This window comes from Harmonia axyridis, chromosome 2 (genome assembly GCF_914767665.1).
Source record: "Harmonia axyridis chromosome 2, icHarAxyr1.1, whole genome shotgun sequence".
Lineage (NCBI taxonomy): Eukaryota > Metazoa > Arthropoda > Insecta > Coleoptera > Coccinellidae > Harmonia > Harmonia axyridis.
In genome coordinates, this window is record NC_059502.1 from 54030547 (window position 1) to 54057582 (window position 27036).

Genomic DNA, 27036 nt, shown 5'->3' on the forward strand with positions numbered 1-27036 from the left:
GTGAGTACAAACTTTCTTTTTTCTCACAATTATTTTTTATATTCCTTGTAGTACTTATTCAATGGTTTGTGATATTTGTTTTGAGATATGGCCACAACAATTTGAATATATATGATTTGACATAAATATTATAAAATTTGACATTTTTGAAGTCCTCAGAACATTTTCTAATAACAGTACTTTTTGTGTTATTATCAAATACATAAATAATTATTCATCTTACTCATGAAGGTTGACCTAGATTGGTAGAAGGCCAGAAAAAATTCATGCTTTACATGAACTGATGTCGCATATTGAAACATGCTTGAGCATTAGACCTACAAGCATTTATTCAATATTGCTTGAATATTTGGTCATCAAAAAGATTCGAAGAACATCTTCTCAATATCCCAAAAAAGACTAATGTTGATTGGTGCCAAGAAAGTGTTTTAATCTCCATAGAGAATATTTCAAAAAAGAAAAAATCCATTTTAGATTTTGAATGACATATCTTTCCTCTAATTTTGTGGTATATCCATTCATTCTGCCATACCTTGTGGAACATAATCGTACATCAATATCTCAGTTTCTTATAGATTTCCTTATTACATGTTGCAACTCTTCTGTCACTCATTTATCTATTATCTCTCAAATATGTTCTGCCAGCCAACATTTATCAATGCAAAAATGATTAAAAGATCTTCATGACTCCATTGATTCCAATAAAATTTCAGTGAATTAGAGAAAATAAATATAATACTCCTAAAGAAGGTTCGATCGAACATTGTTCACTGTAAAACTAGCCACTTCATGGCTCGTTTTTGAATTCTAAACTAGTGGAAGAATATCAATGCCTTCTGGATTAATATGTGTAGTTATTTATAATACAAGTGTAGAAATTCAAAAACTAGACACAAAGTGGCGAGTTTTTGAATGAATAAGTGTTAGAATGAGCCTTCTGAATAAATATTATACATTATTTTCTCTGAGTCACTGAATTTTTATTGAAATTAATGGAATATTTTTTTAATTATGGTTCAGTGATTTTTGCGTTGAAAAATGTGGGTTGTCAGAACAGTTTTCTGTATCACAAATTTGACAGATAATAGATGAATCAGTGGCAGAAGAGCTCCGAGTACCAACATATAATAAAATATAATGAAACATATAATGAAATCTGTATGAATCTGAGATATTCAGGTCAGATTTCGTTCTACAAGGTATGTCAGAATGAACAGATTTGCCACAGATTAATAAAAAAAATAAAGATTACTCTTCTATTTCACGCTCTGAAAGCTCATTAGTGTTTTTATATTCTGTTCTGTGGTATTTTTCTATATCATATTTATAAGAGTTAAGAACCAAACCGTTTCGACTCATATAAGTTGATACATAGATACGAAACAAACCATGTAGTGACATTTTATCATGAACATTAACAACAGTTATAGATATAGAAAATAAATGAAGATATTAATTTACTCACTCTTTTCTCCTAGCAGATCTTCTCTTCTCTTCGTTCAATTCTTTCAGTTCCTTAGAAGCAACCTCCTTAACTTTCGACTCTAGATTAGGGTCCGAAAATCTATCTGAAGATTCTTTTTTTTCAGTCTCACACTCTCCTCCCTGTATACCCAGCGTATCTTCCAGAAGTTGGCGATACTGTTCCATGCGAGAACTAAAGTCCTTATACCTGTTATCCACCGCAGCCACCCATTGCTTGATGGAACTCGCGTGGGCGTGTCCTTTCTCAACTAAACTATCGGCCAACTGGATTAGCAGCTTAACTCTCTCCTTGGTCTCTTTCGCTGTACTCTTGAACTCGTTATGTTCTCTGAGAAGACTTTCCGTCTCTTCTATGTTATTTCCGAGATTTATGGTGTGAGTAGTGAGGTAGCACTCGCCAGTGTCGTGGATCCATTCGATAGCTTGTTTGGCTGATCTCTCGAAAAGGACGAATTGCTGGCATTGATCTAATCGTTTCTTCCTTTGGGTCCAATGCTCTAGGACTTTATTTTCTTGGCTTAGCAGCTTCTCTAATATACCTGGAAATAATATAACCTTCATAAAATATTCAAAATTCAATTAATTTTGTAATGAACAATGTGTTAACAAAACACTTGGCAATATTCAACTAGGTGGTTTGTCGTACTATTTTATGAAAATAAGTTTCTATAAAAAATATCCTAAAATGCATAGTTCTCAAGATGCAGGATGTAGAAATTTCTTCTAAGAGACCTTTTTTTGTAATATTTGAAGAACTTTTTTTACTATTTCTTCATAGGAATCCTCACAGCAAATAGCGGCAAATAGGGATTCATCTAAATTAAAATTATCATGACCAGTGGCTTCTAGGGACCACCTCAACCAATTTTTATACCGAAAAAAAATCTTCATTTTCGAAAAGAAAATTCAATTTCATAGAATTAACTGACCTATCCCCATTGAAATATCGCAATATCTTTTTTTAACAAAATATATTGAAAATATCTGTTGCAAGTATTTAGTGTAAAAAACTGCGAAATTTAAGAAACTGATAGCTGTCTCGGAATGAAAAATACTAAACTTGAATAATATGAATAGAAGTGTAAATAAAATCAATGTTTGCTAATATACAAATAACATTTTAATCGATATGAATACCAACAAGCAAAATTAGAAATCAAACAAAAAACCAATTCTAAAAGAGTTTCTTCAACATATTGAATTTTGATGATTTTGATGGAGAATGAATATCTAAAATATCAGTAAGAGAATAATAAATTTTCTAATTAATAGTAAATACCACTTTACCAATAATTAGACGAGTAAAGAACATATTACAAAAAAAAAACAAATCTATACAATGTTTACTACCGTCGTGTAATTACTAAGAATATAATCTAGTATTCAAGAGAAACAGTGTATGACTAAATAATCAACAATTCAGTGCAGTTATCTCTGCATATTCGTTTCCGAAATTATCATTAAATAATAAATATTTGAATAAACTGTATTATGACAATTAAATTTTCGAATCTGAAATTCAAAATATACGAGGGTCGATCGAAAAAATATTAATTCATGAATACCGAGCGCCTACAGCTTCTGATTCCACGTCAGTGAACTTTGCAGACATTGTGGCTAAATGAAAGACTGGCGCGAGAGAAGCTCAACAGGTCTCAAAGAAAGCATTTTTATTGGTTTCCATGCGTCTGTATGTAGTACACGCTAATTAACGAATATAATAATAATAAAATAATATTAAAATATTTTTTTTGCTGTAATCATATAAGGCTCAGCTTGGAATACTATTTCTTTGAATCGGGTGAAATTGAAAAAAATTATCGTTAATGGGACATACACCTTTCACGCAAAATAAGTTGGGGATTCAAATAAGTATTTGATAATTCGTTATAAGTCTATTAATTCTCTTGAATTTTCAACCTCATCCTGAAAGAAAGGAACTCCAGAAAATTTTACTGAAACTGTCTTTTGTATAATTGACACTCTTAGTGATTTACGAAGGGTGTTCTGGATCGAAGGTGAAAAGAGGTGATTTTTTGAATAATTTGAAGAAAAAAATTTCATAAACGTGCTTCCGTTCGTTCACGAATGTTTCCATTATTTTTTTCGTGATAGCGCTTCGAAACCCAATGTTATAATAACTAGAAACCATAGAAAAATCAAGCAGAATGTAGCGGAAACCCCCGATATTCAGGTCGCAATAGATCTGACTTGGTTGAAATTCAATTTGAAATTATAAAATGAATACTTGAATGTTCATGTCGGATTTCAGGATGATCTTATCATCAGAGCCCCCTACTTTAAATAGATTTATCGACAACAATGATAAAATAAATCACATTTCATGTTTACCTATATTAATTACAGATCTATGTACTCCAAGGGTACAATTGACGCATAAATTAACGAAAGCCAAAAGCTACTGACGAAAAATCAGTGCTTTTTCGAATTCTTTTTTCTTGGAAACGCCAACAAAAATGCTGTTATATATTTTTCAAATTACCAGAAAAAGTTTTGGCTCGTCATTGTCATCCTGTAGCTTTTCACAATTGAGATTTAGCTCTAATGAAGAAGTGATTGCCGACGATGAAACATATTTCGAAACCAAAGACAAATCTTTCTATAGAAAAGGTATTGAAAAGTTGAGCAGTCTTGGAGTACTATTCAAGGTGACTAAGTTGACGAATAAAGTCGAATTATCAAGAAAAAATGTATATTCACTGATGATTAAAAAGTAAAATAACTTATTTCCGCTTTATATATTTATTTTCACAACAATTGTTTCGTCATATAAAGATAAAGTCGCTAAAGATTGAAAGTCTGGAGTCTATAAGTTGAATTGGTCAAACAGGAAGATCATTTGGGACTAGGATAGGAGAACATCAGAAAGCATACGTTAGCGGAGCTTGTAATTCAACATATGCAGAACATCTGTTAGAGACCGGGCATGATTTCGACAACAATTTCGAAATTTTGCACGTAGAAAATAAGACCCTAAAATTGAACTTCCTTGAAGCAATGGAGATAAATAGGTACCATAAAAACAGATTCTCCTCAACGACCAAACGGACCTATATAAATCTCCCTTACTCAACCTGTTTTGAAACTCAAGAATTTCCATGATTTTATTATATTTCACACCATATTTTTTCCAACTATTTAAAGAACTGTATCCCAAATATGTAGTTAGTTACCATGCTCACCTGACGAAGTCATGTTATCATGACGAAACAATTGTTATGAAAATAAATATATAAAGCGGAAATAAGTTATTTCACTTTTTAATCATCAAGATGAATTTCCGACAAGTAAAGACTGAGACAATCAAACAAGTATATTCACTGGTTTGGCCCAAGCACTTCTCAGTTAAAACTTGATCATATTCAGCCTCTCAAGGGAAGATTGACAACTTTCAACAATTAACTAGCCAAAACCATTGAGAACCAGCTTACCTTTAACTCTACTCTCGTGGTTTCCAGCAGTATTAGGATAGTTATAGAACTGCAAACTTCTAGTGGTATACTTCAAGAAAGTTTCTCCCGTTCGCCTGGCCAAAGTACACGCTTTCAAAAAAGCCTCTTTCTGCTCCTGGTGCTTATTGATCAACTGCGATATGGACGAGGCCTTGTCGGAACTCTGTCCGGTGGCGCACCAGTCCTCGTCCCTCCTGTATTCCCTCTCCAAACTATCCAGCACCGAACAGACCTGCTCTGCAGTCTTATAGAAATTGAGACTGGCAGTCACCAGCTTGTGTCTCTCCTCCGCACAGCTAACCAGTTGTTGCCAACGTTTAGTCACCTCCTCCGATATCTCCCTGATACTCTGCGGATCGTAATGGTTGGCGTTGATCAGCGCATCCGCCCTGTATTTAACCTGAACGGCCGAGGTGTGGGTCTTCTCGATGGCCACCTGAAATTGCTCGTGCTCTTTCTTCAACAGCTCCGCGTCCGACAGGCTGTTCGGGATGGTGAAGCTCGCCATCAGCATGCTTTCTCCGTTTCTGATCCAGCTGATGACCTGGTTAGCGTCGTTCTGGAACTGTCCCAGCTGTATGCACTGCTCCAGTTTCACCCTCTTCATCTCGGCCATGTCCTCCAGGTCCATCTCCCGATCGTGCAGGAACTCGAGAAGGACTTGAACGCGCGTTTGGGCGTTGTACTGAGCGTCGGCCATGACGCAAAGACCCGAGTTCTCGAATACTTGTATAAGATCTTGACCCTGTTGGAGCACCTGGTAGACCGTGTTCTGCATCTGACTGACGCTTTCGTTGTGCAATCTGAGGAATTGCTCCGCTTTCGAGATGTCCCTCGTTAGTTCGCTGTGTTGCAGTTCTTCGGACCACATTTCTAACTGAGATGACACCTGCAAAAAGGAAACAGTTACAACACACAAAATATAACAACATTAGGTAAAACTGAAAATACAACTGACACTGATCATTTTTGAAGCTGTCATCTTTGGATATGTCACAAGTGAAAACTAGGACATTACTTTGAATGGAACGATACACGCATTGAAATTGTTGCAATTCGCTAGAAAAATGCAGAAAATTTTGCAGTGACAGTTCGTAAAACTTTTTTGTCGTCGTGAAACACCTTCTCGTCCTGGTGGAAGCATTTGAGCTGTTTGGGCTTGTGTTCTTCACTACATTCCCAGTTGTTTCTGAGAATATTGCTGATGTAGCTCGTAGTGTTGACGAAAACCCAGGTTGGTCGATTCCTCATCGATCTTGGGAATCAAAATTGGAAAATATTGATGTGGACGACGTTTTTTTTTTAACAAGACGGAGTTTCGTGCCACACAATCAATGTAACAATCGTTATTTTCAAAAAGGTGATCACAATTGGCAACCGGGATCTTGTGATATAACACCTTTAGACTTTTTTCTTTGGGGCCACATGACAGATAAAGTCTATGAGATTGCTTCACATTAGATTTAAGACCTTAAAGATCGAATTCGTGAAGTTATTGAGGATATAAAGCCACAAATGCGCAAATTGGTAATGGAAAATTTCATGAAAAATTCATGTTGCAACCGAAGCCGTGGCGACCATTTGTATGATATGGTTCCCCATCGTTAACAGTATACCTTCTTCTTTACAATGAAATAAACATCTTGGTAGTGAATGAAGAAAATACAAAAAAAAAGAAGTACAATTTTCAAACTGCCATCAACATAACCATTGTCATACAGAAGATTTCCACGTCATTACGTAGGAATCATAATCGAAAGTAACCCAAGGAGAATGCACGCCATCGAAGCACGCCATCGATGATCCCTTGTTAGGGATCATCAGTACCGCATAACAGTACTCTCTCTCTCTCTCTCTACGCGCTACCTACATATTATTTGATCATTGCTGAGGAGAAATTTCAAAATTTACTATGATAATGCCAAATTATACATATTCAAACTGGTGTGGCCATATCTCAAGACTGACATAGGAATAACCCTTGTCATTTGATGTACTCGACCAAGTTTTCAATGTTTATATACGTTCAATCATTTAAGGATGAATTATGAGTTATTATTTCCTTCAAAATATTCATGTCTCTTCAGAAATCGCTAATTTTTACCTGAATTAATTTGAATGATGAATAATTTCCTGCAATCACTATTTCCAGTCACTAATTCAGTATAACAGAGAAAAGGGAATGCGAAACGAAATGATTCAGAAGGTATTTTCAATCATAAGTCTATACGCTCTATTAGTCACACACCGCCATTTTAGTTCACCTGTCAGTGTTCGGAATCCAAACAAACAAATTGCCATTCGAATTATTACGTTGTCGTTGAAGAAATTGGCTTATTTTGATAAATAATATTATTTAAGGAACGATTTTACTATTAATTGATAGACAGAAGGCACGAGATTAATGCCAGTAAGTTCGAACTTGAAGTTCAACTAATAAACACGGCTTTTTACAAAATCTGGGGAATGATACAGGATTCAAACTTACTGGTATTAACCTCGTTCCTTCTGTCTATCAATTAATACTGAAATCGTTCCTCAAATACTCTTATTTATGAAAATAAGCCAATTCCTTCAACGAAACCGTACTAATTTGAATGACAGTTTATTTGTTTGGATTCCGAACACTGACAGTAGAACCAAAAATGGCGGTGTGTGACGTCACACTAATAGAGCGTATTGACGACATAATAATTTACTTACTTCGAGAGCGTCCCTTTCGAAGAGCCTCAATCTCAAACACAGGTCCAATCTAAGTTTTCTTGCTGCCCATAATTCTTCCAAATCACTTCTCTGCTTCGCGAGTCTATCCAGTGCTGCTTCTACGGCCGAAACTGAACCAGTTGAATCCATATCAGTAATTGATCTGGAAAAGATTTGAAAATCAATAAACAAAATTCAATTTCGCATAGTTTCTTCAGTGATGATAATTTTTTGTTGAATACCGCCAAACATCTCAAGTGAAAACTCTTATTAGGAATCTACCGATAAATTACACTATTGTATAAAGATTATATTACATGGATCAATAAGTTCCGGATCTATCTAACAGAACAACTTCTTTGCATGATCCATATGCAGGGTCCTATAAACAAACGCATATTTCTTCTGAAACAGTGCCCGCTTTTTTCTTCCAGAATTTTTTCTTGGTGTTCCACTGTCAGTTTGGAAGAATATGAAAAGAAACTTTGGTCTAGTATTACACTTCTTGGTTTCTTTAGTTTTTTAGTATCTACTTCACTTTTTGCATTTTTGTAGTATCTGCTACCAATTTTAGGAACACCCTGTTAATATTATAATCCTTGAAAAAATTGTCGTAAACTTTTCAGGATTTTGGTGGCAACAATTTTCTTCTTAATAATTCCTTAATAATTTCATCATTCATTGTTACAATATCTCTTCAAAAAACTGAAGAAATGCATGTACCGGGTTTTCCACCATAATTTGACCCCTCCTTTAACTTTGTTACTAAAAGAGGTACAAAAAATGTTTTCAACAAAAGTTTCACGAAATCGACTATTGTTTTCTGAAATGATTTCAAAAAATTAAATATATATAGAGTGGGCAACATATTGAATGCAACTTCATTTTTTCAAATGGAACACCCTGTATATTTTTCCATATTTGACTAGCTCTTTTTCCCCTGATTTCGAATATATAACATATGTTTGGTCTATCTCTCTTATTCTGAGTACCACAGAGTTTCACATTTTAAGAATCACCTAGCATGCTCCATGCTCCAGTAATCAGTTTTCACGTGGTAGGCTGCGATAACTCAAAATGCCCTTTGTTGAGTTATCTCGTTGTTAACGATATATGACATACGTTTTTCACTATAAATTGGAACTCTAAAAAGGGCATTTTGACTTATCGCAGCCTACCACTTGAAAACTGATTATTGAGCATGCTAGGTGGTTCTTAAAATTTGAAACTCTGTAGTACTCAGAATAAGAGAGATAGACCAAAAATATGTTATATATTCGAAATCAGGGAAAAAAGAGCTAGTCAAATATAGAAAAATATACAGGGTGTTCCATTTGAAAAAATGAAGTTGCATGCAATATGTTGCCCACCCTGTATATATTTAATTTTTGAAATCATTGTAGAAAACACTAGTCGATTTCATGAAACTTTTGTTCAAAATATTTTTTTGTACCTCTTTTAGTAACAAAGTTAAAGGGGGGGGGGTCAAATTATGGTGAAAAACCCGGTACACTATCAAATTTAGTGTTGTATACTATCCAGATTTTTGTGTTTGTAAATTCATATTGGCAATTGATTCATTTCTTTCTTTTCATTTGGAAAATTGGGGGTTGTTTCTGTATGTATGACAATTTAAATTTGACGTGTTCCATAAATATATTCTTACAGTAACCAAGAAAATGAATTCATTCCATTTGGCTTTTCCGCACTGTATAATTATTTGAGAGAATTCCTTCATAGCAATTCCATGCCATCCCTGCTCAGCCGTTTCGACGAAGCGACCGGTTCTTTCTTGTTGTGAGTCATCGATAAACAATAGCGCGAAATAATTCTTACAAGGCGTGATCTTGTGGGGTGATGCCTTCAGGGTTTCACTACTAGCTTCTCGAAATTCGATGCTGATAAAAGCAGGGAATTCGAAACAGGAAACGAATGCAAAAAAAATTAAATATCACTTGAAGATTACGAAACTGGCACGGATATTAAAAAATGTATTGATGTATTTATTTAATCCTGAACAAATTGATCCATGCAATTGATGAATTTGTTAAGGCTTGCATTGTGTCAAATGGAAATGATTATGTGAATTTTAATTGGAGATAATCGGTCTAACAAAAAAATTCAATATTGCTATAAGTATTCACATATGAATTTTAATGAATTATATTGCAATTTTTATTAATAAGTGATTCTCCTTTTTTCTTGCCTGTTGCAATTATAACAAAGAGAAGTCGTTTGATAAAGTAAATGTACTGTTCCGTCGCTTGAGAAGTTTAACTTAATTATCAATTGTTTTGCACTTTTTCAGAGGTTCATCGTATTGGAGATAATTAAATCAATTGAAAATTTGAAGACTACTACTAGAACTAGATGTAGTCGATATGGGTAATCCTGTGGGTTCAGTAAGCGAAAAATTCGACATGGCCATTTCACTCCTTTTGATTTTTAGCAGAAAAGTTCTCATATCGACTCTCGTTTCACAGCGATAAAACATCTCAATTGGCAACTATCAAGTTGGTTTTTCAGCGATAAAATTTTGACATTTCTCAAAATTCAAGATAGCTAATATAATGAGTATTTGGCGAACAGTCGATTGTAGATATCATTATAAAAGTATTTGTCGTTCACTCATTTGAAAAATGAGCCACCAAGAAAATAGATAGATTCAGAAATATCCCTCCGAAAGAAATTTAGAATGAAATTCAATGGTCTCTACCTATTTCGTCACAGTACTGAAGCACCGAATCGCCTGATTTGCTTAACTCTTTGGGAAAGGTAGAATTTCCCCTGACGGTCTCTTCATTCAGAATTTAAAATGAAAAACAACTGTCACAACATTAGGTTTCTTCTATTCATTATGGAACTTGCATTTTAATTTAATTTAAAAAAAATTTCATCTGATCCTTCTCCTCTTCCTTTCCAATTCGAAATTTATTTATATGCAAATTCAATTTTGTATCTTTTTGTATTTTTATGCTCATCATTAAATTTGTCATCACTCAAGATGATTTTTCGATGGAAATGAGAATCAATTTGATCATCGATGGTACCATGTTGCTGGTGATCAGCCCGCTTGAGTTATGCTTCAGTTTCGCGAAATGTGACTGCAAAGTTTTCTCGATTTCCATTTATATCAATGGCATAGTTTTTACTCTTTAAAAGTGACAGCTGTCGTCTAGGTAGCGGGCTATTCAAAATGAAACCTCTTGTTGGAAAACCCTTTAGGAACTATCCCAATAACATCAATAGGAGAAAAGGGACACCAATCGTTCATAGTGCCTGAAACTACAATAAATCATCCAGAAGGAATGAACCTTTTATCCCCACCCACTTAATGGAAAAATTATTGGGACCAGTTACATCAGTCCTTTTAATCTAGTGTCGAGTTTCAGTCTAAAACCGTTTTCGGTAGGCATCCTACCGAAAACGTGGATGAAAAACTGACTAGTTCAAAGCTAAAAAGCCCGGGATTCCCTAACTCTGTTAAAAAACCAATCAGTTCGGAAACTTTGTGACGGAAAATACTGAAAGAGTCATAAATTTGTATAGCTTTTCAATTTGATGGCATGTTTCCGCGGAAGTAAGAGCTCTTTTGCGACGTGGGTACGTTTTCACCATCCTTTACTCCAATAAATTTGCATTTCCCGCCGTTCAAAAGAAACCTACATTAATCGTCTATACCGGATGTCAATTAAATGGGCGATAGATAATCGACGGATCGGCGTCGCCTACTTCTAGTATCCTCACGGATTTTATGCTTTCTGCGTGGAAAAATAATTGTCGATCGCGCGGAACTAGAAGCGACAGAGGCGGACATGCAAGATTCATCCTCTACTGAATCGAACAAAGGTGCGATGCGTAAAAAGTTGTAGATTCTTATAATTCTTCACTCGATTCTTTGTGTCTTTATTGTTGTCTGTAATGCGCCGAAGATCTACTTTACCATCAGATTTAGTTTGATCCAAAATTCCAACCAATCATTGTAGTCCATGCCATTATCATATCTCTACGTATCTTAATGAGGATAATATAAAGATTTTTTCTGTCGTTTGTACAGGGTGGGCAAATAAGCGAGTTAAGCGGCTATATCTCAGGATCCACTCATCGTAGAGACTTGCGGTAAAAATTTTTACGAATAGAGTGTACAAGAAAACACACTGATAATTGTTTTGAAGTTCATACCTCTACCACTAGGGGGAGTAATAGCTATCGTCAAGTAGAAAAATGAATTTTACTCGAAAATGTTTCATATAAAGTTGAAGAAGAAATATCATCACTGTTATCCTTGGAAAATTCTGTATCTTTTTAAATTATCACTTTCGATTTTAAGACATCAAATAAGGGTAGGGGAAAAGGAGAAATCTGACTGATTGAAATACCTGTAACTTCAGTTTGGCTTCACATTTCGAGCAAATTAGATCTCGTCTGAGAGATATCTTCTTGATTGAGGACAAAATATACTCATGCTAAATTTGTTTTTGCTGATTTCGATAGGGGGCGCAATACAAAAGATCATTGTTTTGTTCATTTTACTCCGAAATTTCAAATGTAATGATAGGATTTTCTTGACAGATACAGAAGTTCCATCAAATTTGCATGGAAAAACCTATAGGTCGCAAGGCGATAGTTTCAAGCGTTCTGGAGTTATGGCCGAAAGAAGATATTCTTCAACTGAACACTGAAAAACCAAATTGTGTCTTGAGGTTCTGACAGAAACAGAAATCCCATCGAATTCGTATGAAAAAAACAGAAGGTCGCAAAGCAATAGCTTCAGGTGTTCTGGAGTTAGGGCTGAAAGAAGATACAATTTGGTTTTTCAGTGCATCAATTGAAGAATATCTTTTTTCGGTCATAACTCCAGAACGCCTGAAGCTATCGCTTTGCGACATTTGGTTTTTTCATACAAAGTTGATGGGATTTCTGTTTCTGTCAGAACTTGAAGACACAAATTGGTTTTTCAGTGCATCAATTGAAGAATATCTTTTTTCGGTCATAACTCCAGAACGCCTGAAGCTATCGCTTTGCGACATTTGGTTTTTTCATACAAATTTGATGGGATTTCTGTTTCTGTCAGAACTTGAAGACACAAATTGGTTTTTCAGTGCATCAGTTGAAGAATATCTTCTTTCGGCCATAACTTCAGAACGCCTGTAACTATCGCTTTGTGACCTTCAGGTTTTTCCATGCAAATTTGATGGAATTTCTGTTAAGAAAATTCTATCATTACATTTGAAATTTCGGAGTAAAATGAACAGAACAATGAACTTCTGACCTAGCGCCCCCTATCGAAAGCAGCAAAAACAAATTCATCATGAGTATATTTTGTCCTCAATCAACAAGATATTATTTTTCAGACGAGATCCAATTTGCTCAAAAATGTTGAGCCAAACTGAAGTTACAGGCATTTCAATCAGTCAGATTTATCCCTTTCCTCTAACCTTATTTGATGTCGTAAAATCGAAAGTGACAATTCAAAAAGATAGAGAATTTTCCAAAGATTACAGTGATGATATTTTTTCTTCAACTTAATATGAAACATTTTCGAGTGAAATTCATTTTTCTACTCGACGATAGCTATTAAGCCTCCTGGAGGCTTAGAGGTATGAACTTCAAAACAATTTCCAGTGTGTTTCCTTGTACACTTTAGTGGTAAAAATTTTTACCTCAAATTCATTCGTTGACGCTCGGTTGAACTCAACCGGCAGTCAACCATCCTGTATAATACCAACCCTTAGGACCGGTATTATAAAATGATAACAAACGGTTGAGCCGAGCAACAACTACAAAATTCCGTATTTCAAGAAAGATATTTGGTAGTTGACGCAACGGTTGAACCGTCGGTTATCCTTCATAATTCCGGCCCTAAATGTTGACGGAAGGTTCAACCCTCGGTTGTCCTTCATAATATCCGCCCTGAATTGACTGAACTAAGGGCCTGTATTATAAAGGATAACCGACGGTTCAACCGTTCCTCACTAGAAATACGGAAATTGGTGGTTGACGGAAGCTTCAACCGTTGGTTATCCTTCATAATATCCGTCCTAAATTGACTGAACTAAAGGCCGGTATTATAAAGGATAACCGAAGGTTCAACCGTTCCTCACTAGAAAAACAGAATAAGCTCCCTGACCCGGGAAGCTGAAACCTGTCGAAGGGTCCCTGTCCAGGGTAACGGACGAAGCCGTGTGGAAAGCAGCTCAAGAATTCTCCCACCGTAGCTCTGTGGATCGTAAAAAGCGATCAAAGGCCGTCTCCCCCACGACACGGAGGAACCCATGAATGATGGTGAAATTGAGGAATAGGAATATAGAGCCGCTGCCTGAGGTTCGTCAGGGCGTGTCTGGAGCCGGCGCTGGACATGACAGTATGCGGGACGTCGGTGACAGAGTGCTAAGGAGACGGGCGTCTGTCGAACAAAATGCTACGCCTCCACAATCTCAACATTCTAGGAGAAGAATAACACGAGTTTCTCCGACCGCTGAAGGTGCTGCGCAGGATCCCCAACCAGCACTCACCCAAGCAGGTCTACCAAGAAGACGCATGAAATGGACAAGTTCGATAAATGAAATGATCATGCGCATATATTATGAAGTGACTAATATGGAAGAGGATAAAATAGGCTACCGGCAAAAATTATTTGCAGAATTCCACAGAAACTATCCCGAACTCCAAGTTTCTGAGCAAAGAGTGGCCGACCAATACCGGGTCATATTGAGAAATAAACTTGTACCCGATGAGAGACTTAACACCATAAAAAATGAAGTCCAACTGAGGCTACAGAATAGAGACCTCACTAACAACGAAACGACAATTGAAGAAAACTACGATTGTGCTGAAAACCAACACAACATCAATGCACAAATGAACACTGAGGAACAAAACAACGCAGATGTGATAGCAATAAGTGATGCTCAACGACGGAATATATATGCTGCACCCGTCGAAAATCCAGAAGAAGACCAAAGAGAACTACTGGAGCGATTATCTGCCACAATGAATAGATGCGTTATAGATTTTGAGGGCACAGATCCATTGAGACGACCGAGTCTACCAAGATTAAGGACATCCAAGAAACTATCTCATCTTCTGGCCATGACCAACAAGGAGATTATACCAAAGTATCTTTCTGACTACCATGATCTCGAATCATTACACCTCATCATATACTGTGCAGCATTTTCAATAGCAACAGTGCTAGGTGTGAAACCAAAACCTAAAAGTCAGCAACCAGCCAGAGAAAAACAACAAAATAAACCACATTGGCAAAAGAGGCTAGAAACTAAAGTTCATAGCATCCGCCAAGATATTGGGAGGCTCACCCAATTCGCAAAAGGTTCGCCGTCTAGAAAATTACAAAAAATGGTGAATATAATAATGGATCGTCACCGGCAACATACAACATATGATCCAAACAATGAAAATGCTCAACAAATTTTAGACACACTGAAACAAAAACTTAGTGTGTACTCCGAAAGACTCAGAAGATACAATGAGAGCTATGGAAGAAAACAGGATAATATGATCTTTGAAAACTCCGAAAGAAAATTCTATAGAATGTTAAACAATAATATGTCAGCAACACCAGGAAGTTATCCAACCGTCGAGGATATTGAGAATTTTTGGACAGATCAACTGGCTACACCAACCCCCTACAACTCCCAGGCTGATTGGATAAGAAGTGAAGAGGAATCCTGTGAGACAATAGAACACATGCTGCATAACGCAGTTTCTATAGAAGAATTCCATGAAATATTGAAAAACACACACAATTGGAAATCACCCGGCCCAGATGGAATCCACAACTTTTGGTTGAAGAAATTTTGGTGTATACACGGCAGGCTAGTTGAAACCATAAATGGTGTTATAAGGAATCCAACGAAAATGCCCAAATTTTTAACAACAGGGACCACTTACCTCTTACCGAAAAATCTGCAAAATACAGCGGATCCATCAAAATACAGACCAATTACATGTCTACCAACAATATATAAAATCATCACTTCATGTATAGCATCTCGAATCTACAAACATTGCGAGACAAATAACATCATGACAGCACAGCAGAAAGGATGTTCCAAGAATGCACTAGGATCGAAGGAACTGCTGATAATAGATTCCATCATATGTAACCAAGCCTTCAAAAAACACAGAAATCTTTTTATGACATATTTTGACTATAAGAAGGCCTTCGACTCTATTCCACATGGGTGGCTGACAAAAATTTTGGAAATATACAAGATCGATCCAATTACAATAAACTTTCTGAAGTATGCAATGTGCAACTGGAGAACGAATATCGAACTCTCTACGGCGAACATAACTACTAAAGAGATTCCAATAAAAAGGGGAATTTTCCAAGGAGATTCATTGAGTCCCTTATGGTTCTGCTTGGCGCTGAACCCCCTTTCTAAAAAACTAAATGCTACTGAAAAGGGTTTCAATGTCAAAGGAAATAGAACTACTATTGCACTCAATCATTTGCTATACATGGATGACTTAAAACTTATAACAGGCAACAAAAACCACTTGCAAATTATGGTCAAACTGGTGGAAAATTTTTCGAAAGACGTGGGGATGAAATTCGGATTGGACAAGTGTCGTACGATTAGCGTAGTGCGTGGAAAAATCCAAGACGAATCGATAGCTCTCTCCAATGGACAGGAGATAGAAGCAATGAAATCGGACGAACTTTATAAATAACTAGGAATGAAACAAAACCGACGAATAAACCATCAAAGAATGAAGGAAGACTTAACAACTGAGTTCATTAGGAGAATCAACAAAATTTTAAAAACAAACCTCAACAGCAAGAACATGACGAGAGCCATCAACACATATGCATGTTCAATTCTCACATACTCTTTCGGTATCATTCCATGGAGCAAAACAGATATGGAAAACCTGCAACGCAAAATGAGAACCTTGATGACGAAAGCACACAAGCACCATCCGAAAAGTAGCATTGAGAGGACGACACTGCCGAGGAATAAAGGAGGCAGAGGTCTGCTAGACATCATGGAACTTGCCCATGGTCAAATTGAATGCCTACGAACATACTTCAAAGACAAATCAGGCACGTCAGAGATCTACAAAGTACTGTGTGAAGCAGATGAATCAACACCTTTGCAACTGCACAAGGAGCAATTGTCATACAACCACCAGACAATCCAAGAAAAACTGCAAAGATGGAAAGAAAAGCCCCTACATGGACGACATTTCAACGAGGTGAACCAGGATCATGTCGACATTGAAGCGTCGAACTATTGGCTCACATCAGGTGCGATGTATCCAGAAACGGAAGGATTTCTTTTAGCCATCCAAGATCAAGTGATCTCAACAAGAAATTACTGCAAGCATATCATAAAGGATCGAACTATTACTGACGATCGATGCCGTTATGGGTGTCCAACGAATGAGACAATCCAACATATCACGGGAGGATGTCAAATGTTTGCAGGAAATGAATATAAAGAGAGACACGATGCAGTAGGAAAGATACTACACCAAGAAATGGCAACTAAATTAACACTAATTCATTCTGAAAAAGTGCCATACTACAAATACCGACCGGAAACCATCCTGGAAAACGAACGCTATAAACTGTACTGGGATCGTACAGTTTTGACTGATAAAACAGTCCCGCACAACAGGCCAGATATATTGCTAGTTGATAAACATCAAAAGGCAGCAATACTCATCGACGTAGCAATACCCAATAACAACAACATGCGTCAAAAAGAGGTCGAAAAAATTTCAAAATATAGGGACCTCGAATTTCAGATAAAGCGCCAGTGGGGAATGATATCAACGAGAACTATTCCAATTATCATCTCAACAACAGGAATAGTACCCAAAAATCTCAAGAGAAATATCAAGCAACTAGGACTTAGTGAGTATATATGTAATATAATGCAAAAAGCTGTTCTTTTAGGTACTGCAAGGACGGTGAGAAAATTCCTAGGAAGCGAAGGACAGGTCCAGGGATCACGTGTGAGAGGACCAGAAGTTCGACGAGAACCAGAGGGACCACAACGACCGGACACGACCGAGCTCTGCCCTTCTGATATTTTAAATATCTGGGATTGAGTGAATGTTCCTCTTAGCGAGGAGTGAGAAGCCGACGGCGAGGAGAAATCCTACGCGTATAGGCAAAAGTCAATAATAATAATAATAACATACAAACACACACACTACCGCTACCCTAATAATAATAATAATATGGTTTATTCTGTAAGCTACAGGGTATAAACATATAATCACAGAGGCGTGAGCCTGTACGTGACTTCTAAATAAACAAAATATAATACAGTAGCCGGTATTCAAATAATTCCACAAATCAAAATCAATTTCTAACAACATATTTGAACTAAAAGATATAAAAATCAACAATCCTTTATATAACAGCCCTTTGTAGTTGACCTCGTAATTTGAGATACCTGTATAACTTGTATTTTGATATACCAAAAATGGTGTCAAAACCTACATATGGGTGTTCCCCTAACTACCTCAAAGCTACCGAGAAGTCTCACAGAGCCTAGAAGACTCGGGATAGAAAACCTAAAAAGAATTTTGTACACGATAGACCACTATGAATAACCTGCAGTGTTCTTACACCGAATCATGTTATACAAACATATGCAACATTTCTCTTTCGATCACCACCAAGGAAGCTCACCTTAATTCCTGAAGCAGCGCCTCTCCCTGGGCTATCGTCGACGTGCACGCGTCCAAGCTCTGATCCCTGTGCTGCGAGGTCTGCTCAAGCAGCCTTTCGACCGCCTCTAGTCCCTCGGCCGGGCTCTCGTCGCCCTGAAGCTCCTGCCTCAGTTCGTCCACCCAATTGCTCAGCTCCTTCTCGTGCGTGTAGAAGAGCACGGCAAGATCGAGGCGACGTCGTCTCTGTTCGACGCGCGAGGCGAACGACGCGACATGGGCCTCCAATTCGTGAGCGACCGAGTAGATCTCGTCTGGGTCGCACTCGCCCGTATGGGCGAGCTCCTCGGCCGCGGCCAATAGCTTGTCCGCGTTGGTGTAGGTGTTCTGCAAGAAAAAAAAATTAAATGAATATTTAAAAAAAAAACCTTTAGTATTGTTCGATGAATAAAAAACACTCTTGTAACACGAGGAATCCTGTAACGTTATTTTTTCGCATCTAGAATTGTCGACTTTTGTTTTTTACTGCGAATGACAACTGGTAAGGAGGTCAGCTTGTTCTTCATTTGTGTACCTTGTGAACTTCCTACCGACTATAGTCAGTCCAAATATAAGAAGGAGCAATATAAACAAGTTCGAGTATAAATAAGGTCTTCGAATAGGAATAGGTACTGTCCGTCCAGAGTCGAATTAAGTATAATTTACATAATTGTACAACTTGTACACCACATTTATCCACAAATGAAATATACAAAACGTCATAACATAAAATATATCTCGACGAGTAAAGCCATAGATTTTCTTTCTTACTCTCATGTGATATGGATATACAAATCATAAATTAACAATAATTCATATACACATTCTGTTGCGAGTACGATCCTGGCAATCTGTTAGGAAAGAATTATAAGCATTTGACCAATAACATTTATTCTATGCGCAAACCATGCGATTTACTTTGTTTATATTGCTTCGTCTTTTATTTGAACGGACGTATACTGCCGTCCTAACATCAAAGGTCCTATCTGCAAAATTCATGTTTCGAGATAATCCGGTTTTTGTTTCATTTCATTGTATAACTTACAGTATTCGAACAAACTCTTCACATTTTATTTTATATATTATGTCAAAGAATACAATTGAATTGAAAAACATAATTTCGATTAATCTTTTTCGCATTATTAGATTTTTGATTAGATAGTCACTTAGGACAAGATAGCCTAGCATATAAAATTACTTGCACTTAATGCAAATGTCCTAAATAAAACTAATTGTCGAATTTACTGAACACTCTTTAATTCCAATAATTTTTCAAACTTATTACGTTCTTCACATTTTTGCATGTATATAAAAATAAATGTATAATTCCTAATATAACATTATAGAAAGACAAAAATATTATTCAGTTTCCTCTTGAGAACCACCTTCATTGACTGGGAGTTCTTCCCAAAATTTCATTCGATTCTGAGGAATGTGAGCTTTTAATTTGACTATTAGATTATTTTTTCGATCTAAAGCCACTCCGCGACATATGCTACGAGTTTGCGGCTTTGTGAGCTTGCCCTTAGCGTACTTCATAATAAAAATATTTTTCAATTCAATGAAATCTTTTCCGAATTCCGTTTTGTAGGAAAAATAATAATTTCCTCTTTTGAAATGAAGGGAAACCATATCTTTAAGGTAGACGCGTGAAGTGAGCTTTTGCAGCTTATATTTGGAAGTATAATCAGTGAAGTTGAAAAATTGAGAAATTTGCATTGTAACAACATTAACTTTCGATGAATTGGCTTGTTTGACCACTTCACAAAAATCATCAAAATCATACACTTTTTTATTTTTTTTGAGGGCAAGCTCAACTTGGTGGTGAAAAGAATCCGCTGCCATAAAAGTATGGCCGGGCTCAAAAAACTTGATTGTTATATCTTCAACAGCAACTTCTGAACTGTTGACCAAATACAGAAAGAAACTGAAAAGGGACCAATTTTTATTTTGGCTCGAACAATTATCAAGCCAAACTGTTATGTGCTTAATGTCCCTATTTGCCAGAAAAAAAACATAGAATGTAGAAATGATATCATCTTTGGATCTGCCAGCAATTCCCTCGTGCCACAACACAGCCAAGGGGTATGTTTTGGATTTTTTTCCGAGCGGAACGAAGCTCTCATTATATGCTACAATACGTGGCGTAAAAATAATTTCTTTGAATGTTTCCAAACGTGGCAGCATGATGACCTGAAAATTAAGAATTCGTTTAAATAATCCCATATTCATGTCCCTAGTTGAACTTAACCTTTTGCAAATCAACAGCTACAAAAATCTCATCATCTTGTTTCAGTTTCTCTGCATCCAGTTGATAATTTTTTCTGGCATTAGTTGCTTTCATTTTATGAATTTTCCATTTCTTGCACACATCACAGTCAGCAAGGTTCTCTACGTCAGCTTCATGAGACGTGGCTTTTTTGTGGATTTTAAATTCTTCGCAGTCCCAACATTCTTCATTTCCCAGATTGGCAAATGATATATTCAGGTCATTAGTAACGATTTTTCTGTACAATTCGTAAGAAAAGTCTGTATTTGGATGTTTCAGTTTAAAATCCTTATACATGAGTGTTATGTTTATATCACTGGGGAGATATTTTCTAAGAGGAGCGTGTTCTCTTCTGTAATGCGATATAGTTGGTTGGAATGAATTCACATGTTCAATAATTGTGTTTCTGTCAACTTTCGGGGGATGTGAGCGCCTTCTTCCATCTTTTTTAGGTACAATCAATTCCGAATCCGTTTCACGTACATTTTTCAATATTCTGTCATTGTCTTTTTCATAGCCCAATGTCGCTAATAGAAATATCTTACAAACACACACCTCTTCGGCCTTCTCTGATGTTAAATAGTATTTGTATGAATACAGTCTTGATGATATGTTTTTTTTAGATGTATTTCTTTTTTTTGCACACTTTTTGACGCATCTTGAAATAAACTGTTTTTGTTGTTCTTTTGGTAATAGCCAGTATTGTCTATTAATTTCTCTTTGTGAGGTACAAAATTTTTTTAGAGCAATTAAGTTTGCATTTACAAGACTTCTTCACTTCATGAGCTCTTATATATTTTTCTCGTTTCTGTTTCTTCCTTTGATCTAGCGATTCTTCAAATCTTTTTCTTTTTCTTATTTCCCCAGTTTTTGTATAGTGTTTATTCAATACTTTATCAACCGCTTTATTGACAATTTCTAGTAAGATATTGCCTAGAATATAATCCTTAACGAAGTTGAATTCGTTTTGTTCTAGTTCTATATCGCATAGGTTCTCCTTGCATTCTTCTATTTCACTTACAGCTACTAAATTGGACCTTCCATGGGCTGCTACTAATATATCAGACGATAATATGTGAATTTTTTTACTAGGGGGAGTGATTCGGCTATTTTCATAACTCGAATCCGACTCACTATCACTTATAGTATTGACGAATTCTGATGGGATAAAATCTGGATCCTTATTCTTTCTGAATTTATTACTTTGCTTAGAACTTCTAATGATATTTTTTTTTCGTTGAGTTGGTTATTTAAAGCAAGAAATACTAATCGCTTACAACGACTATCGCTGAGCCGGCTATGTGATGCTCTAAAAACCGGAATTTAATTCAGTTATCGCCTAAACATGCGGTTACATTGTTAAACTCACCCTGCATCCATTTCTCACTAACTTAATTTATAGTTAAAAATACAAAAAACACGAAATAACACCCAATTTCTGACAGTCACAAATACCATTTACAGTTGATTATTTGAGTGACTCACGTGCTTCTGACATACTAAGCTTTATTGTCCTAAATGATCTCGCTCTGTACAAAATGCTAACTTAAATTGTCCTTACTACATTTTCAAAGTGAGAAAGGACTTTTTTTCTTAGTATATGTGAGATCGGACATTTTATGTTAGTAAACAGAGCATTTTATTGAGTTAGGACAAAACATTTAGGTATAAAAAAGGAACTTAGAAAGCATATAGGACAATCTCCTTTTGTACATACATAAATAATGTGTCTACGAATACTATGAGCCAAAAAAGCCAATTTATCAAATTTTGCAGATAGGACCTTTGTTGTTAGCACGGCAGTATAATCCAAACTGTACTCTTTAACTCTGATTGGTCTTCAATTTTCTTTGAAGGAGCCTCTGTTATTTCCCTCAAGCATTTTTTCAATTTCATATGAAATTGTATTTTTTAACTTAAAATCACCTTGTCCAATTTATCAAAAGACATTTTGTCCAAGCTCTATAAGTCTATAGTAAAAACAACGACGTAGTTCTTGAAGGTGCATTTTAGTACCTACTTGTATTTTCATAACTATAGATGAGAACGCCTATTCGAATTGAAAAAAATTGGTTCTTGATAATTTTATTATTTAACTACAAATAGTGGTATTTTCAATAAGAAAACATTTTTTTGTCATAAAATATGTTTTGTTTTATTAACTGTGTGACTAAACAATTTTAGATAATGGCAAGATGTCACAACTTTCAGAAAGAATGCACACCACAAACTAAACAATTAGCCGATATCCGTTATCGGATATCAGCGATCATTCTGGCCACTGTGACTTTGTTCACTGCTGCCCAAAGTAGTCTTCTTAAATCAACATAAAAAAATATATAGACGGAAAAATTTCCCATAAGTGACCATGAAAAAACAATCCGAAGGTTACTTCCATTAGGTCGTGGTAGTACGCTTCAGGTAACAATCTCAATAGGATGGAATTCACAACAATTATTAATTGTGGTTAACCAGACGGAGCATTAGAGGATATTCCGGTGGATCTAAAATTTTCATACGGAGTTCTTTTATTTTCTTATGAAAAGAGGTAGATTTACAACTTCACCATTCATTGAACTTGGCGGAAAAAGAAGTGGAGGAATTTGAATTATTTTTTTGAACCATTTCAAATCGGGAATAATTCATTATTTAATGAATGTTCAATTCAACTTATACTAAAGAAATTGTTGCACCATTTATAAAGGGTAGATAATACAATTTGAAATCTCAAATTGGAACACTGTTTATTATTTTTCTACATATCTTATGTCATATATTCAGTAGACTACCTATGCCTTTTATTCATGGAACGATACACATTTCAAAAACATTCAGAAATTGTTTTATCGAAATCAGAGTTCATTTGGAATTCTGAGAGAAATTTAAGAATTCTTTGAAGACAATATTCAATTAATCGAGTCAATCTTCATCATAATCTAGACAAATTTGAAAGTGGTACCAAATACACCTCAGTATTTGGTACTGATACTCTTGTATCGTGTGAAATCAAAATTTTTGGTGTTGTTTTACATACATTATCTTACTGTTAACTGGTATATTCGTAAATATTTAATTTTATGTTACATACACATGTAAAATTGATAGATGGTTCAAATTTGTCAAGCTGGATATATGTATTTTGAATGAATAAATGATTATTATTGTTAGAAATACGATAATATATAATTTTTTGGGATTTTAGTAGTTTTTGCAAACATACTTGTAAAAAATTAATAAATGTATATATTTCCTGATCTATTCCTTTATACTGTCAAATGGTCTCTTAATATTACATCAAGAGAGTATGTCGATCAAATCTCACATATCCCCAGATTAACATAAGCCATATAGAACCCCTTACAGTATCTGTACACAATATAGGATCTGAATGGAAATCGTATATAAATTATTGCTTAGGGGAAAGCACATTGTAAAACACTTTTTTATTTGGCCATTCATTTAATTGAGCAAACACCTATATACTAACAATGGTTAGCTTATTGTTCGAGCAAATCACTTCCTCATATTTTGTTTGCCTAAATGATGTAATTATTCATTGGGGTTGTTTTATGACGTACTAAAAAGGGTGGATGACGCGTATAATGCATTCGGTAATATTAGAACTGTTACATCCAGAAGGAATATTTTCTTGAACGAGGTTGTTTGGCAACAGAAGAACTAAGTACTTAAGCTATGGCAACAATGTAATTGCAACTTTTTTGTGTCTTGACTTTTTCTAACTATTTTTTTAATATTTTAATTTAAAAATAAAATAACCTAGTCCTTCTCACACAGATTCCCTTATAATTCAGAAGGCTACTGTTGAATTTCATAATATCTAATACTTATAAGATTTTCCAACATTGGGTTATCATTTTGAAGACCACTATCTGGGCAGCGGTAACTTTAATAGCTGCCATCTTTTGATATTTAATAAAAAAAACTACGCCTCAAGTGAAATTGGAAAGATAGGCTTTTCAAAAATTCATTGAAATTGTTAAAATTAACTACAAAAATTTTTAAAAAATTGCAGTCTCAGTTCACGAATCTAAAGCACTTTTGGGTCGACGTGAAGCACCTTTTCGGTCGTCAATAATGGCTGCGTTCAGCGGAAAGAGCAGTTGCAAATCTGATCACTGAGCGCTCACAGATCCTAAAGTGATCAGAGAGCGGTTTTCTGAACGGTTAGCAAATTCTAACCTCTAAAACCTCTGTTTTGACAGTTCTCACAACGTGTTGAGCTTAGTGAGCGTAATTTGAAGCCACTCAGAAAAATGGCGTCCGCTCACTAAACATGTTGAGTATGCGCTCACTGATCAGATTCGTTCAGCGAAAATTCTTCCAACTGTTTTACTGTCCGCTAACGCAGCCAATGAATCTGGTTAAAATATTGAGCTGTTGGGATGTGAAGAATCGAAACCGTGTGCGTCGCACAAAAAAAATCTGAAAATATTGCTGCTGTAGCCGGTAGTATTGACGAAACCCAGGTTTGTTGATTTCTTGTCAATCTTGGCGATTAGGCATTTCACATTATTTTGCAAAGGCTTCGATCTTATTTTCAACAAGATGTAGCTACTTGCCACACAAGTAACAAAACAATCGGAATTTTACAAGAAAAAATTTCAGGCCGTGTTATTTCACAAAGAGGTGCTCATGATTGGCCACCGAGATCTTGTGATTTAACACCTTTAGATTTTTTCTTTGGGGACCCATGAAAGATGAGGTTTATGCCAATGTTCTGCAATCGAATCAAGCCCTTAAATAAGGAATTCGTGAAATTATCGAGGACATACAGACACAAATGTGTAAAGTGGTTATGGAAAATTCCATGAAAAGGATATAACGCTAAAATCGTTGCCGTGGCGGCCATTTGACTGATATCGTTTTCCATCGTTAATGGCATAAGTACCTTCCTCTTTGCAGTGAAATAACATCCATCGATATCTCTTAAAATATTCTCTTTTTTAATGTCACAATGAAATATATTATTACGTTTCATCGAAAAACACTTAAGTAGGTAGAATAACATCTAATCATCATAATATATTTTGTACTGTTCAAAGGGTTTCCTGAAAGAATTATTGATTTTGATTCGGTTAAAATTGATAATAATGAATAAATTTTGAGGCAAAGGAGCTCATTACTGTTAAAAAACTACATTAACAATAAATATCCCTCGATTTAAGGAAAGATTACTTTCGATTCAAAAATATAAAGGCGATATTCATAAAAAAAATCGTTGCAAATTCAACCAATTCAACAGTAATTTGATACTTCTTATCAAATACTACGAGGAAGAAAAAATCATTCGCGAGAACGTCTTCAAGCAATATAAACGTCGAGTTGATTTTTCTACTACGAGTATATTGGCGCATAGATACATCAGGCCATATGCAAGACATTATTAGTCAAAGTATGGGTTGATTCCGATTGCCATTGCAACGGTATCCTGGTCCGTTCTATTATGAAGAAGGGAATTTGATCGAAGAACGGTAGGAATGCAAATTGAATAGCGCGAATTATAAAAATGAGAGAATAACGTACGTCAAAAGCTTTCGCGCGTTTGTTCGAATTCCCATTCATGTGATTTTTTCACGAAATTTCGCATGAAACATCAAACCGTTATGACATAATACGATTAGTAAAAATTTAGAATTACGTGATACAATCAATACAATGCCATTCATAATTTTTTTTTTTGGGAACTTGGAATTTCTTTTGAGATACGGAAGAGCATATAAAATAATGAATGCCGTTATAAAGGGTGTTTTTTTAGAGCTATAGAACTTTAAATTGCAATAAAACAACGATGGATTATTCGATTGACATGAATTTTATTTATCCGCAAGATAATCTTGTGGCATTACATTTTAAATATGATTTCTGGCATATGACCGCCACGGCTGGCTCGGATGTAGTCCAATCTGGACGTCCGATTTTCGATGACTTTTTCCAACATTTGTGGCCGTATATCGGCAATAACACGGCGAATGTTGTCTTCCAAATGGTCAAGGGTTTGTGACTTATCCGCATAGACCAATGACTTTACATAGCCCCACAGAAAGTAGTCTAGCGGTGTTAAATCACAAGATCTTGGAGGCCAATTCACAGGTCCAAAACGTGAAATTAGGCGGTCACCAAACGTGTCTTTCAATAAATCGATTGTGGCACGAGCTGTGTGACATGTTGCGCCGTCTTGTTGGAACCACAGCTCCTGGACATCATGGTTGTTCAATTCAGGAATGAAAAAGTTAGTAATCATGGCTCTATACCGATCACCATTGACTGTAACGTTCTGGCCATCATCGTTTTTGAAGAAGTACGGACCAATGATTCTACCAGCCCATAAAGCGCACCAAACAGTCAGTTTTTCTGGATGTAACGGTGTTTCGACATACACTTGAGGATTAGCTC

The 27036-nt window shown here is 35.8% G+C and overlaps 1 protein-coding gene across 7 annotated transcripts in view; it reads right to left on the reverse strand.

The window, feature by feature from the left end:
- Window positions 1-27036, reverse strand: part of LOC123673750 (triple functional domain protein) — a 250022-nt gene that overhangs the window by 114692 nt on the left and 108294 nt on the right. For all 7 annotated transcript variants that reach the window (XM_045608400.1, XM_045608399.1, XM_045608401.1 and 4 more), the window contains exons 11-14: window positions 18337-18701; window positions 7662-7824; window positions 4938-5847; window positions 1466-2024 (exon numbers count right to left, since the gene is read on the reverse strand). In XM_045608400.1, the coding sequence (XP_045464356.1) occupies window positions 1466-2024; window positions 4938-5847; window positions 7662-7824; window positions 18337-18701 (1997 nt within the window). The remainder of the gene's footprint in view (window positions 1-1465; window positions 2025-4937; window positions 5848-7661; window positions 7825-18336; window positions 18702-27036) is intronic.